Source organism: Anomaloglossus baeobatrachus, chromosome 5 (assembly GCF_048569485.1).
Source record: "Anomaloglossus baeobatrachus isolate aAnoBae1 chromosome 5, aAnoBae1.hap1, whole genome shotgun sequence".
Lineage (NCBI taxonomy): Eukaryota > Metazoa > Chordata > Amphibia > Anura > Aromobatidae > Anomaloglossus > Anomaloglossus baeobatrachus.
Window position 1 is genome coordinate 116170130 of NC_134357.1, and position 15739 is coordinate 116185868.

The 15739-nt window shown below is 46.8% G+C and overlaps 1 protein-coding gene across 1 annotated transcript in view; it reads right to left on the reverse strand.

The window, feature by feature from the left end:
* The window catches only part of LOC142310941 (hexokinase-1), a 120043-nt gene that overhangs the window by 35380 nt on the left and 68924 nt on the right, over positions 1-15739 (reverse strand). Inside the window, exon 3 of the mRNA XM_075348793.1 lies at positions 4516-4664. Within this exon, the coding sequence (XP_075204908.1) occupies positions 4516-4664 (149 nt within the window). The remainder of the gene's footprint in view (positions 1-4515; positions 4665-15739) is intronic.

Below are 15739 nucleotides of genomic sequence, written 5' to 3' on the forward strand. Positions count from 1 at the left end.
AGAGGAGACAATGATAGCTTCAAAACAGAGTATGTTTCTTACCATTTTTCCCCGCACTTCTGAACTGTGTTTAGTATTGCATTTTACCCTATTCTGAAATAAAATGGCAGACGAAACCTGTGAATAGATATGGCGCTGCTTCTGAAAATACTAACAATGAAACATATTTAATTCCAATCCTGATTATATATACAGTATAGATATATATATATTATATATTTTATATATATATATATATATATATATATATATATATATTTATATATATATACCACAGCTGCAGAGGATATTACTATTTACTGCATAGTTTATGGGTGTAAAGAAGCCACAGTAGATCATAGGTTCAAGTAAATTCAGTTGATAAGACAATCATTAGCATTTTTTTCCCATGTATACGTTGCCAAAATGATTGGTCAGCGCACATTGAGAGGATACTAATGTTTCTGAGGTTTCACACATAAACCATTCACAATGTGAATAATAACTGGTCGCATGTCTCCAGACCTAAACTCAACAGCCTCATATATGCCTATAAGGCTATTGAGCTTGGCACAGAAGAGCTGTGGCCGGCTTGGACATTAGAGTCTGTACTCGGACTGTAAATGTCAAAAATGTAAAATCGGCCACAGTCATATCTGTTCACTTCATTATGGCCCCAGAAAAATTTATGGTCAGTGCAGGTGAACACTATTTTTTCCGCTATGTAGTAAATGGTTTGGATCATGGGTAATGATTAGTGATGGGCGAGCACTGACATGCTCGGATGCTGAGTATTTGTAATGAGCAGTTTGATGCTCGGATGGGCACGACTCAAGTACCTGTGTATAATGTAAGTCAATGGGGAACTCAAGCTTTTTTCTGGGAACTCTTCCGCAAAAATACTCAAGCTCCCCATTGCCCCATTGACTTCCATAATACTCAGGTACACAAGTCGTGCCCGTCCAAACATCTACCTGCTCATTACAAGTACTGAGCACTCGGCATGGTAGTGTTTGCTCATCAATACTGGTGATAAATATGATGATAGATAAATTATAGCAATGGGGGCACACGCTATTGAATGCTCCATCGATTCGACCAAATTTCCAATGTCTGCCCAAATTACTGCTCAGCTCATGATGGGGTAAATGCTAATTACAGAAGGGTAAAGCGTTATCCTAGTAATAAATGAACGCAGAGGCTGTTTACTGAAATTTTATTTCTTAAAATATTTCTAAGGAACCGTATCACCGGGGATAGAAAGCCTAACCACAAATAATTACCATTGTTCTATAGATCTGAGCTACCTTGACATCGAGTATCCCACAACATGTTACATTATGTCAAAACAGGCAAAAAAATGAGAAACAAAAAAGATGCAAAAAAACAAAAACTAGAAAGACTCAAGAAAATCATCTATAAACCATAGTTTATATTTTTAGTTTGAAAAGATGTAATTTTTTTCCTTGTTTTGTACTAGATAGCAGTTTAGCTTTTTTTTTGCTCACATTGGGTTGTTGCTGTGAAAGTCCAATCTAGGTGATGACCGTCCCGAATTAGAATTGTAAAGGAGAAGACTATGCATGGCTACACAGAACCTCCAAACCCATTAGCAGCATTCATTGACTGACAGAAGCCATTAGTCAGGAGACTACTAATCTACTACATGCCAAAAGAGCTTATTCCAGTATAAAATATGCTCATTAGTATGAAACATTAAGCAGAGAAAGACACATGATGAAATGAACTTTATTACTTTATTAATAGATTGCTCTCATCAGCTTCTCTTTTTCCTCTTGGGTTTAGAGGAACATGCCAGCATGCTAGCCAACAAAAAACATCTGCAGCTCTTGCACCAGGGAAATTGTAGATAGATTTAAAGGGAATGTGTCATCAAGTTTTGCTTCCCCATCTGAGAGCAGCATAATGTAGAGTCAGAGACTCTGATTCCAATGATGTGTCACTTACTGTGATGCATGCTGTCATTTTGATAAAATCAGTATTTTATCTGCTGCAGATCTACCAGTTCTCTGAATGCTGAGTTCTGTATAACTCCACCCACACCACTGATTGGCAGCTTTCTGTGTACACTGTGCATAGGCAGTACCCTACAAATCAGTAGACGAGCAGTGTTATACATAACTCATTAATATGGAGGACTAAATGGAAGCAGGTTTACTAATCCTATAGTGATAATTTCCTACTGATAAAACCTTTATCAAAAGGACAGCAATCAGCTCAATAAGTGAAACAACACTGGAATAAGGGTCTCTGTCTTTGTTATGCTGCTATTAGATTAGGTGGCAAAAACCTGGTGACCGATTCCCTTTAAGTATAATTCCTTTCACCATTCAGTAAGTAGGAAGGGGCTCCAGACAAATCTATAGTCAACATACCTTGGGCTTATTCCACCTATAATACATTCTAGTTCCCGTTTTTCATCATTACAAATGGTGGCCACCATCTATGACTCTCCTATAGAGACCATTCTAAAGACCCCCCCTACACATGAGATAAAAGCAGACGGGTTTGATCAGGCATCTGATATGTATAGAGAACTCTTGATTGACCCGCAACTCATTATGTTGGGGAACAAAAAGATCAGGTTGGAATATACGGTAATCACCCGATTCTTGTGTTCATTGTGTAGAAAGATAGCAGCTTACTCATCTCTCCCCACAAGAACACAAGAAACCTCGGCCTGTGCATGGGAGAGATAGCTATCATCTAAATATTCATTCATATCTGATGTGTATGGCTAAGTCATTGTAAGTGTCGCGGGCAGAGAGGCCGCGCTCGCTACGCTCGGGTCCGCGGCTGCTGCTGCTGCTCGGTGGCTCGAGCGGTGGTCCGGAACCGGGGACTCGAGCAGCGCTCCTCGCCCACGAGTGAAAAGGGGGTGGTTTGTTTTGGGAGATAGTTCGTGACGCCACCCAGAGGTCGTGGCGATAATGGCCACCACCGCTGCTGGTGACGGGGAAACCCGGGAGCAATGGCAGGGAGCAGCTAGGATGTTGGTTCCCCCTCCGTGGGTAGGGGTTGGTGATCCCGGGGCCCGATGGTGATACGGGGAGGTAGGAAGGCCGGGGTGCAGGGTTGCAGGGGCAGCGCGGCGCGGTGCCGGATGGCACTGTGGTACTCACTCAGGCACAAATTCACAGAGTCTCTGGTAAACCAAACGGCTGGATGGACGGGTCCTGCAGCCAGCTGCAGTGTCTTTGCTCTCCCCGGACAAGTTGATGGTGGCTGTTTTTCCCTGCACCGTTGTGTATGTATCGACTCCGATGGTTTCCCAACGGTAGTCCGCTCCCCGGCGTGTATGTACCAAAGGAGCCGGTTTTGCCCGCAGGCGCTGGCCCTTGGATCTCTAGCCTATGGCGGTGGCTTTTTATCCTCACTGTGTGGACGGTTGCCTTCTGTCAGGTCTTGGGTGTTAGGAAACCCCTGGGGTTCCGGTCACTCTCGGATTTGACCGTTGTCGGGGTCCGATGGCCCTGCCTTTGTGCTTGGTACAAATCTGCTCCCCGGCTCGGTACCCAGCTACCCAGACACTAGCAGTTTCTCCACTCCAAACTCAACTTCTCACTCCCCTTCCACTGAACTCCAAACTCTAACAGGACTAACTACTTTTTCCCGCCTCCAGGCCTGTGAACTCTTCGGTGGGTGGGGCCAACCGCCTGGCTCCGCCCCACCTGGTGTGGACATCAGACCCTGGAGGGAGGCAACAAGGATTTTGTTTGACTGATGTAGACTATCCAGGGGAGGGTGTGTGTGTGGTGTTGTGTTTGTGACTACCTGGCTAGTCCAGGGCGTCACATAAGTCAGAGACACCATGCTCCTGTCACTGTCCTTCGATGAAACAATGACAGTGATGTTGATACTAAGTTCATCCATGAGGAGGGCATCAGATATCTTGACTATACATAGACTTATACGGTACTTACAGTCACTAAAGGGTCACTTTAAAATGTATTTGGATTACCATAAAATGTATATTGTAATATTTCCTGTACAATTTTCAGTGATCCATGTATTTAATTATAAATAGCTTTATGATTAAAAAGATGTTCAAAAGTACATCTCATGTCCAGACTCTCCCCCAACTACAGATGTTGGGAGGTAGAAGGTGCGGCAAGTTGGATTTCAATATGTCCAATCCATTGTTCTCAAATGTGCCAGCAACAGCTTACTCCATTGTCTACATTGAGAAGACATGCAAGTTCTACACTATAATGGCCATTAATTATGGCTGCCATCAAGAGGATGACTCAAAGGCCCCGATTCATCAAGACCAGTGTTGTCCAGTGGAGTCATGGGCGACTGGAGTAAGATTTGTGTCGTAAGATACACAACAGCTCGTCCACCATGCCCAGTCTCGTCACCGTTCCGCCCATTTTGGCGGAGTTGTCTGAAACTGGCGTGTAAACACCAAAAGTCACAAAACTCTTGGGCCATTCCGCATAGCGGAAAAAGTGTTTTATCCCATTTTTTTTTTGCTTAGTAAAATAAATCCTTTTATGTATACAAAATTCTTACCCGTGTTCCAGTGCCATGAATAATGTCCTCAGGTGTGTCGTATATCTCACTTTCCATCTGAACCGTCTGCTTCTTCTCATGTGAAACCTTCACGCGCAAAATCCGGAAATGTGATCCACCAAGATCCAGTGCAATGAAGTCTCCCTTTTCTGTTTGACAAGACAAGAATTGCGTATATCTTTAGCAGATCAGGACTTCTCTTTCTGCGATAGGAGGACGGTGCCCTATAATTACAGACATTTTATTGCAGTTGTAACTGAGTAAACACTAGAACAGATGTCCCATTGTCAAGCTTGAGTGAATCCAGAGCTGCACTTGAACTAAACACTGGATAATTCCAAATGTACATAAAATGGTTAGTGCACCGCTAATGTGGTGAAAGTTATCTGACATTGAGTATAATTCGAATTAAGCAATGCAAACAGTCAGCTCATCCTGCGATAAAATAAACCTAGTAATAAGCAGAAAACATCCATTATAAGTGTAAATAATTATGCACATTTTTTCAATTGTGGAGTATTTACCTTTAGAGACATGACATTTCTTATCTACACATTTCACACAAAGATGCATCTAAAAACCTGAACTCCTTAAAGAGGACCAACCACCAGTATTTTCACATATAAACTAAAGTCAGTGCTATACATGCTGATTCTAAATATACCTTTAGTTGTGAGATCGGATGTATACTTTCTGAAATATAGGCAAGTAAAGTTTGTGAAATTCACTGTTATGTTATCGATAGCAGCTACAGAACATCTAAAAGCTGGGTAGGCGTTTGCTAGTTATTCCCTCCCTGTCTGCCTGTCCTTCCTCCCCCTGTCCTTCGTCCTCCACTGTAATAACAGAGACAGAGGTAGGAAGGACAGGCAGGCAGACAGGGACGGGAATAACTAGCAAACCCCAACCCACCTATTAGATGTTCTGTAGCTTCTATCAATCAAATAACAGTGCATTTCACAAAATTTAATTGCCTATATTTCAGAAAGTATACATCAGATCACATAAGTAATGGTACATTTAAAATCAGCATGGCAGCACCAGTATAGCACTGGCTTTAGTTTATATATGAAAATCCAGATGGTTGGAACTCTTTAAATAACCTTATCACACCTTATCTGCCCACGGCCGACAACCGACTCTGTCCCAATTATGCCATAATTTGTACCAAAACTTGAGTCTATATCAACTTCGGCGCAAAAAAGAGTTCTGAATCCCACAAGCAGGAAGGGAAAAGTTTTGTATTCTCAGTTACAAATAGCATAAAGATTACTGCAGAGGAGCATATAAATCGGATGTGTGTTATCTGATTTGTGATCGGATATAACACTGATTTACGGAGACATGACTGGCCTGAAATTTCATACACTCGTCTGTAGCGAGCCTTATCCTGATTGATTTATTACACTTTAAAGATCAAAAGTTTGGATACAACTGTTCATTCAATGGTTTCCATTGTCTTTATTAGAATGAGCATTTTGTAGATTCAAACTAAAGGTCCAGTCACACTAAGCAACTTACCAGCGATCCCAACAACGATAGGGATCGCTGGTAAGTTGCTAAAAGGTTGCTGGTGAGATGTCACACTGCGACGCTCCAGCGATCCCACCAGCAACCTGACCTGGCAGGGATCGCTGGAGCGTGGCTACACAAGTTGCTGGTGAGCTCACCAGCACCCAGTGACAAGCCCCCAGCGCAGCGTGGAAGATGCTGTGCTTGGTAACTAAGGTAAATATCGGGTAACCAACCCGATATTTACCTTGGTTACCACCGCACGGAGCTACACGTGCAGAGAGCAGGGAGCAGCGCACACTGAGCGCTGGCTCCCTGCTCTCCTACAGCACACATCGGGTTAATTACCCGATGTGTGCTGCAGCTAAATGTGCAAAGAGCAGGGAGCAGCGCACACTGAGCGCTGGCTCCCTGCTCTCCTACAGCACACATCGGGTTAATTACCCGATGTGTGCTGCAGCTAAATGTGCACAAAGCAGCGCACACTGAGCGCTGGCTCCTTGCTCTCCTAGTTACAGCACACATCGGGTTAATTAACCCGATGTGTGCTGCAGCTACATGTGCACAGAGCAGGAGCCGGCAGCACAGGCAGTGAGAGCGGCGGAGGCTGGTATCAAAGGTAAATATCGGGTAACCAAGGACAGGGCTTCTTGGTTACCCGATGTTTACAATGGATACCAGCCTCCGCAGAAGCCGGCTCCTGCTGCCTGCACATTTAGTTGTTGCTGTCTCGCTGTCACACACAGCGATCTGTGCTTCACAGCGGGACAGCAACAACTAAAAAATGGCCCAGGACATTCAGCAACAACCAACGACCTCACAGCAGGGGCCAGGTTGTTGCTGGATGTCACACTAAGCAACATCGCTAGCAACGTCACAAAAGTTGTTCGTTAGCAGCGATGTTGCTAGCGATGTTGGTTAGTGTGACGGGGCCTTAAAGGCAGCAAAACCACGTAAGAACACATATGGAAACAAGGAGTAAAGAAGCACGTGTGAAACAAAACAGATATGTCAAGCTTTAGATTCTTCAAATTATCCCTAATGACAGCTTTACAACCCCTTGGCATGCTCTTGGGCAGCTTTATCAGGTAACACCTGGAATGGATTCCAATCATAGAATCATAGAATGTTAGAGTTGGAACCTTCAGGGTCATCGTGTCCAACCCCCTGCTCAATCCAGGATTCACTAAACCATCTCACAAATGTCTGTCCAGCCTCTGTTTGAAGACCTCCATTGAAGGAGAAATTACCACTTCTCGTGGCAGCCTGTTCCACTCATTGATCACTCTCAGTCTCAAAAAGTACAGGTGTACACCGTCAAGAGCTCACCTTGCCTTAAGAAACTGTTTGCAACCTTTGGGTGTGTTTTGCAGGGGCTGTGCTGCTAAACAGTTCCAAACAATGATTATCCCTATTCCACAGTTGTTCTAAACTTGAATATAACAAGAACTATTCAACTATGTAAAAAGAAATGACAGTCTATTATTACTTTAAGACATAAACGTCAGTTAATCTGGAAAATTGCTAGAACCTTTAAGGTATCCTCAAGTTGAGTCATGAAAACCATCAATCATTATGATGAAACTGGCTCTCATGGCGATTCTCCCAGGAAAAGGAGTCCAAGAATTATCTTTGCTACAGAGGAGAAGTTCATCAGAGTTAACAGCCTCAGGAACTGAAATATTTACAGCACCTCAGATAACAGCCCTCATAAATGATTCACAGATATCAAGTACAGTCATGGCCAAAAGTTTTGAGAATGCTACAAATATTAATTTTTACAAAGTCTACTGCTTAAGTTTTTCTAATGGCAATTTGCATATACTCCAGAATGTCATAGAGAGTGATCAGCTTAACAGCAATTACTTGCAAAGTCAATATTGGCTAAGAAAATGAACTTCAACCCCCAAAACACATTTCAACATCATTGCATTCCTGTCTTAAAAGGAGCAGCTAACATTGTTTTAGTGATTGTTACATTAACACAGATGTGGGTGTTGATGAGGACAGGGCTGGCGATCAATCAGTCATGATTAAGTAAGAATGACACCACTGGACACTTTAAAAGGAGGCTGGTGCTTGGTATCATTGTTTCTCTTCAGTTAACCATGGTTATCTCTAAAGAAACACGTGCAGCCATCATTGCTCTGCACAAAAATGGCCTAACAGGGAAGAGTATCAAAGCTACAAAGATTGCACCTCAGTCAACAATCTATCGCATCATCAAGAACTTCAAGGAGAGAGCTTCCATTGTTGCCAAAAAGGCTCCAGGGTGCCCAAGAAGGACCAGCAAACGCCAGGACCGTATCTTAAAACTGTTTCAGCTGCGGGATCGGACTACCAGCAGTGCCAAGCTAGCTCAGCAATGGTAGCAGGCTGGTGTGAGTGCTTCTGCACGCACTGTGAGGCGGAGACTGCTTGAGCAAGGCCTGGTTTCAAGGAGGGCAGCAAAGAAGCCACTGCTCTCCAGAAAAAACATCAGGGACCGACTGATATTCTGCAAAAGGTACAGGGAGTGGACTGCTGAGGACTGGGGTAAAGTCATTTTCTCAGATGAATCCCCTTTTCGATTGTTTGGGACATCTGGAAAACAGCTTATTAGGAGAAGAAGAGGTGAGCGCTACCACCAGTCTTGTCTCATGCCAACTGTTAAGCATCCTGAAACGATTCATGTGTGGGGTTGCTTCTCAGCCAAGGGAATCGGCTCACTCACAGTCTTGCCCAAAAACACAGCCATGAATAAAGAATGGTACCAGAATGTCCTCCAAGAGCAACTTCTCCCAACTGTCCAAGAGCAGTTTGGCGCCCAACAATGCCTTCTCCAGCATGATGGTGTAAGATCTGTTAACATTTACATATATAGGTTAGAAGACTGTGGACTTTTCCTTGTTATGCTGCCACCTACTGTCAAAGCAAAGAACAGCGGGCACAAACCCCTGCAGCTTGTTTTACTTGGTACAGTCCTGAACAGGATGTGCAGAGGAGCTAGTTTTTTTTGGTAGCTGTTTTTATGCAGAGAAGTGTGTGCCCGGACGTGCGGAAGAAGGCAAGGCCGCATTCTGCCCTGCTGAACAAGGTCCAAGTACCTGAGTGTTCATGACATCTCCCCAAGACACAGATCCAAAGAGGCTGGATGTGGAGCGAGGTGCCAGACAGCCCGGGCAAATTACAGATCCGGGACAAAGACTGAACTTTAGAGGTGTCTGCCAGCGGAATACGGGCCCCAACGGTGACGAGGTACCCCACGCTGAAACCTGCAGTTAAGTGGGCACACTACTTTTAGTTAGGGACAGATAGGAAAAGACTCTGCACTGTGTTATATGAGTAAGATAACAAGGACTCTGCGTTTTTTTTGTTTAATAAGGATTTCTGTGTTTTGCTTTTGGGAGTACAATCTGAGGCTTCCCACCTTTGACAAGCTATTCAAAGTAGTTGTATATATATTGCATTATCTTTACTGCTGTGCACATTCCCGCTTTTCTCCCCTTCCCACACTTTTCCTCTACCTGTGTTGTGCAATACATTATTAAATTTGCATTGATTAACCCCCGTGGTTCCGTGCAGTCCTTGCGTATCCCGTTACCTGCAGGTTATTACATTTGGCGTAGTCGGCAGGATACGCAGGCTGGTACGGAACAATGGACGGACAGGGGGGTGTCGCTGATGGAGGTGTTCTAATACAACCTGATGGGGGAATACCAGCAAGGCAACTGTCCCTCGGGGCTATGCTGACCCATATACCAAAATTTACTGGCAACAATGTACCTCTCCATGACTGGGCGCAGAGCGTGAGGGGCATGTTGAGAGTAGCAGGAGTGACTGCAGAAAATCAAGGGGAGATACTGTTGATTGCCCTTGAAGGCCTTGCTCAAGAGACCATTTTATTGCACCCTGAGAGTGAACGAAAGACGTTAGAGCGGGTGGTGAAGATTCTTGAGAGAGTGTATGGCGGGAAACCAGAAGCAGGAGATTTACAGGCGCAACTGTTCTACAGGCTGCAGGGTGAAGAGGAAGGTCTGCCACAGTATGCAAATGCACTCCAGAGAATAATGAGACAAATGCTTACAGCAGAGCCAGAGCTAGCACAAACCCCCGGTTATGCTGACCGTACCCTGCGAGATCAATTCCTCCGCGGATTACATAACCCCAAGATCAAAGGTGCCCTCCGTGAACGGCTCAGGGTAGAAAAAAAACTAACTTTCCAGCAGATATTGGAAGAAGCAGTCTCCCGCGCACAAACTGAAAATTGCGACCCGCAGAACGCCTGGGGAGAAGTTTGTATGCATAAGGTAGTCCCGGGTGAGAAAAACCGAGAACCGAGCCAGCTTGAGGCTAAAGTGGATCAGTTACAAGAGACTGTTACTGCTCTACAAGAGTTGCTGAAGAATATGCAAGCCCCGGCGTCAGAAGTAGGAACTACAGCACCGCGGCCAAATACCCGCACGCATACCTATCAAGAAGAGAGGGGACAGATCGAGCAGAGACGATCAAGACCCACTGGAGACTACCAGTGTTGGAACTGTGGAAATCGGAACCATTTATTCCGACACTGTCCGGAGAGGAAGACGTCTCAAGAAAGACCGCCGTTAAACTAGTGCCTCCCTCCATGGATGGGCACATGGTGGGGAGACCAACTGAGCTTAGAGAAAACCAACGCCCTGAAGATATAGCAGCCTGCACGCCGACGATCACGGCCGAATTTGAAGGGAAAGAAGTAAGATGCCTGATGGATACTGGGTCCCAAGTGACCACCATGCCAGAACAGTTCTTCTACCAACATTTTGGACAAACTGTATCCATTGACAAAGGGGCACATATCAAACTGAGGGCTGCAAACAATCTTCCCATTCCGGTTGTAGGGGTCGTGTGGATGGACATACGTGCCTGTGGCCAGAACTTAGGCAAAAAAGGGATTGTGTTAACAAAGGGCCGGTACGACAGAGAGGTGCCAGCTATCATGGGCATTCACGTCCTGAAAGAATTAGACCAGTTGCTCTTCAACAAGGGGGGCTGTGATTACTGGAAGACAACAGTTGCTAACAGGCCCGCCCAAAAGGTCTTCCAACACCTTATCCGTGCCCGAGGACTGTGGAAGAATGGTGGGAGCCGCTACCCGGTGGGGAGGGTTCGAGTCCCAAGACAGACAACAATTACTCTACCTCCAAATCGTGAGACAGTCCTCACCTTGCCAGTCGGGGCCCACCGTACACTCGAGGGGATGGAGGTGTTGGTGGAGCCTTACCGTGGTGATGAGAACAGAGACGAACCGTTGGTGGCTCGCACTTTAGTAACAGTAAGAAATGGAAGGGTCCCTTTCCGTTGCGTGAACACCGGTGAACAGGCCTACACCTTGACCTCGGGAGTTGTTCTGGCCCATGTCTACCTGGCGCCTGAAGAGGTGGCGGCCGCAGAATCGATTGAATTGCAGCCCATGGCAGGGGAAGCCTGGACTTGGGCTGTTTCTATGGAAAGAAAAGAGAAACCCACTGATCAATGGAACAGTTGCGTCATCTTAGGGCAGATGGGAGTGGACCTGAGCCCCTTCGCTTCGGAGCAAGCCCAAGCCATAGAGGACTTTATTTGGGAGAATCAAGCCACGTTCTCCCGTCACGCAGAAGATTTCGGCTGTACTGACAAGATTCAGCACGAAATACCCACAGGAGATGCCCCACCGATCAGGGAAAGGTACAGACAAATACCCCCAAAGTACTACCAAGAGGTAAAAGAGCTTTTGGCGCAGATGCTGAAGAGCGGGGTGGTAAGAGAAAGTCAGAGTCCATGGGCTGCCCCAATCGTGCTGGTCAAGAAAAAGGATGGGTCTACCCGCTTCTGTGTTGACTACCGCAAGCTTAATGGATGCACGGTTCGTGATTCCTACCCTCTGCCCCGGATAGAGGAGTCCCTGTCGGCGTTGGGAAAGGCACGTTACTTCTCCTCCCTCGATCTGGCCAGCGGATATTGGCAGGTCCCTGTGGCAGAGAAAGACAAGGCCAAGACCGCATTTATTGTACCCATGGGACTCTTCGAGTTCAATCGCATGCCTTTTGGACTAAATAATGCCCCAGGAACTTTTCAGCGCCTCATGGAAAGTTGCCTTGGAGACATGAACTTCGAGGCCACATTGATTTACCTGGACGACATAGTAGTGTATTCTGCAACCTTTGAGAAACATCTAGAAAACCTGGGCCAAGTGTTTCAGCGGTTACGGGCCCATGGGCTTAAACTAAAACCAAAAAAATGCCGGATCTTTCAGGAAGAGATTGAATATCTCGGCCACAAGGTGTCAGAAGCCGGCGTACAGCCCTCCAATGGGAAAGTGAGAGCAGTGCTACAATGGCCCACACCCAGCACAGTGCGAGAGGTTCGAGCATTCCTGGGGCTAGCCGGATATTACCGTCGCTTTATCAAAGATTTAGCGAAGGAGGCAGAACCTTTACACGAATTGCTCCGAGGGACTGCGAAAGGACCAAAAGCACAGAAAATTTGCTGGGGACCAAGACAAGCAGAAGCCTTACACCGATTGAAAGAGGCCTTGGTTAGCTCCCCTGTGCTTGCCTATGCAGACTATAACCTCCCTTTTCGGTTGTATACAGACGCGAGCCTCTACGGCCTGGGTGCAGTACTGGCCCAGGTACAGAATGGTACTGAACGGGTGATTGCATATGGAAGTCGGACGTTGCGAGAAGCCGAGCGCAATCCCGAGAATTACAGTTCCTTTCGGCTGGAGTTACTGGCACTAGTATGGGCAATAACCGAAAGGTTCTCGGAATATCTCACGGGAGCCCAAATTGAAGTCTATACGGATAATAATCCCCTGGCTCACATCTCCACCGCCAAACTGGGAGCAATGGAACAGAGGTGGCTGGCACGACTCTCCAGATACAATTATCATGTGCAGTACCGCTCTAAGCATGAAAAGCAGAATGCGGATGCCCTTTCTCGTGTTACCACCGAAGCCCCAGTGGGGGAGAGAGATGAACAGTTGGAGGAAGACGAAATTCCGGACTTCAGTAAATTCACCGCTCAAGTGGTAGAGGCTCGTATGCTGGAAATTACATCGGGCACGACATCACGCCTGCTTGGCCAAACCAGAGAGGAATGGGTGAAAATCCAGTCATCTGACCCAGAACTGCTTCAAGTGAAAGAGTGGGTGATCCAGCAGCGCAAGCCTAGAAAGGAAATACGGGCCACGCTGTCGCACGTGGCCCTCCAGATTCTCAGCCAGTGGGATAAGCTGTCGGTGCAAGAAGGGATGCTGTATCGGAGGGTGCACCTAGCTACAGAGTTGGAAGTACGGTGGCAAGTAGTGATACCCCAGAAGATGGCAGTACCACTGGCCCGAGAGGCGCATGAGAAGGGAGCCCATTTCGGACCGGACAAGACTTACCAGTGGTTGCAAAGAATAGTATACTGTCCTCAGATGCTTCGGGCAGTAGAGAAGGCCTGTAAACTGTGCCGTTCCTGCGAGTTAAGTAAGGCTCTCCCACAGCAAGCACCAGTACAGACTATTGTAACCAAAGAGCCGTTGGAAGTACTCATGATCGATTATCTGAAGATTGGCCACTCCCACCGGGGCTATCAGTTCTGCCTTGTGATGACAGATCACTTCTCCAAATTTGCGGTGGTGACGCCCACCAGAGATCAGACAGCTGAATCAGCTGCTCGAGCCATCAGTGATGACTTTATCCGGGTATACGGCTGCCCCAAAAGAATACATTCCGACCAAGGGGCTTGCTTTCAGGGCAGTGTCATGAGAGAGCTGCAAAGGATTTACGGAATGCAGAAGTCAAGGACTACGCCTTATCATCCGCAGGGCAACGGAGCCTCCGAGAGATTTAACCGGACCCTCCTACAAATGCTACGCACGTTGGAGGATGATCGTAAGAATCACTGGCCCGGCTATCTCGCAGAACTCGTGTGGGCGTACAATAATCGTGTCCACTCCACCACTGGGTACACCCCATACGTACTACTGTTTGGAAGAGCCGGAAGAGGCATTGAAGAGCTCAACCTGGCTCCCCCCGAGATCAGCGAAGGTCAGAGCGTAGGTTCCTGGGTTGACTGTCACCGTCGACGGCTGGAGACTATCCATCGAATTGTCACCAAGCGGCTGCAAGAAAAGACACACCCGCAGCGGAAACCTGTGTGTGAAGCCCCGTTCGTGCCAGGAGACCGAGTACTAGTTGCAGAGAAACACCCGAGACACAAGTTGAGTGAGCGCTGGAAAACGGAGCCGTACATTGTGATCAGAAGAATCTCTCCCCACGGATCAGTATACGAAGTGAGAGGCGAGCAAAGAGGCGACACCCTCATCCTGCATCGTAATATGCTGAGGCCCTGCTATTCAGAAGACAGGACCAGACAAAGTACCTCGGAGACGGTGCCCGTGTCCGTTCCTGTTACCGTCGAAGAGGGCTCTGACGATGAAGAATGGTGGTGGGCCCCGACCAACCCAGCAGACTGGGAGAGATCCACACCCCCATCCATTCAAGACACAGGTGCCACCCCTGCAGAGCAGGAGTCACCAATCGCCAGCGATGGGGACGAGAATACTGTACTCCCTGATACGGCGCCGACGTCTGGTGACTTAGCCGTAGTACCACGCCGGACTGAGCGGGCTAACGCTGGTATTCCCCCTGATCGGTACTTGGCAGATGAATTTGTGTGTTCTGTCACTGGATCCTGTTTTAAGACATTGTCTCCCAAGCACCAGGTTGTGAAGCAGGGCAGGAGTTGCCACCGTGTGCCCCTGTGCAGAGCGCCTCAGGAGAGTATCGGCCGGGACGGCCGAGGTTAAAGAGGGGGGGAAATGTAAGATCTGTTAACATTTACATATATAGGTTAGAAGACTGTGGACTTTTCCTTGTTATGCTGCCACCTACTGTCAAAGCAAAGAACAGCGGGCACAAACCCCTGCAGCTTGTTTTACTTGGTACAGTCCTGAACAGGATGTGCAGAGGAGCTAGTTTTTTTTGGTAGCTGTTTTTATGCAGAGAAGTGTGTGCCCGGACGTGCGGAAGAAGGCAAGGCCGCATTCTGCCCTGCTGAACAAGGTCCAAGTACCTGAGTGTTCGTGACATCTCCCCAAGACACAGATCCAAAGAGGCTGGATGTGGAGCGAGGTGCCAGACAGCCCGGGCAAATTACAGATCCGGGACAAAGACTGAACTTTAGAGGTGTCTGCCAGCAGAATACGGGCCCCAACGGTGACGAGGTACCCCACGCTGAAACCTGCAGTTAAGTGTGCACACTACTTTTAGTTAGGGACAGATAGGAAAAGACTCTGCACTGTGTTATACGAGTAAGATAACAAGGACTCTGCGTTTTTTTTGTTTAATAAGGATTTCTGTGTTTTGCTTTTGGGAGTACAATCTGAGGCTTCCCACCTTTGACAAGCTATTCAAAGTAGTTGTATATATATTGCATTATCTTTACTGCTGTGCACATTCCCGCTTTTCTCCCCTTCCCACACTTTTCCTCTACCTGTGTTGTGCAATACATTATTAAATTTGCATTGATTAACCCCCGTGGTTCCGTGCAGTCCTTGCGTATCCCGTTACCTGCAGGTTATTACATTGGAGCACCTTGCCATAAAGCAAAGGTGATCACTAAATGGCTCATGGAACAAAACATAGAGATTTTGGGTCCATGGCCTGGAAACTCCCCAGATCTTAATCCCATTGAGAACTTGTGGGCAATCATCAAGAGACGG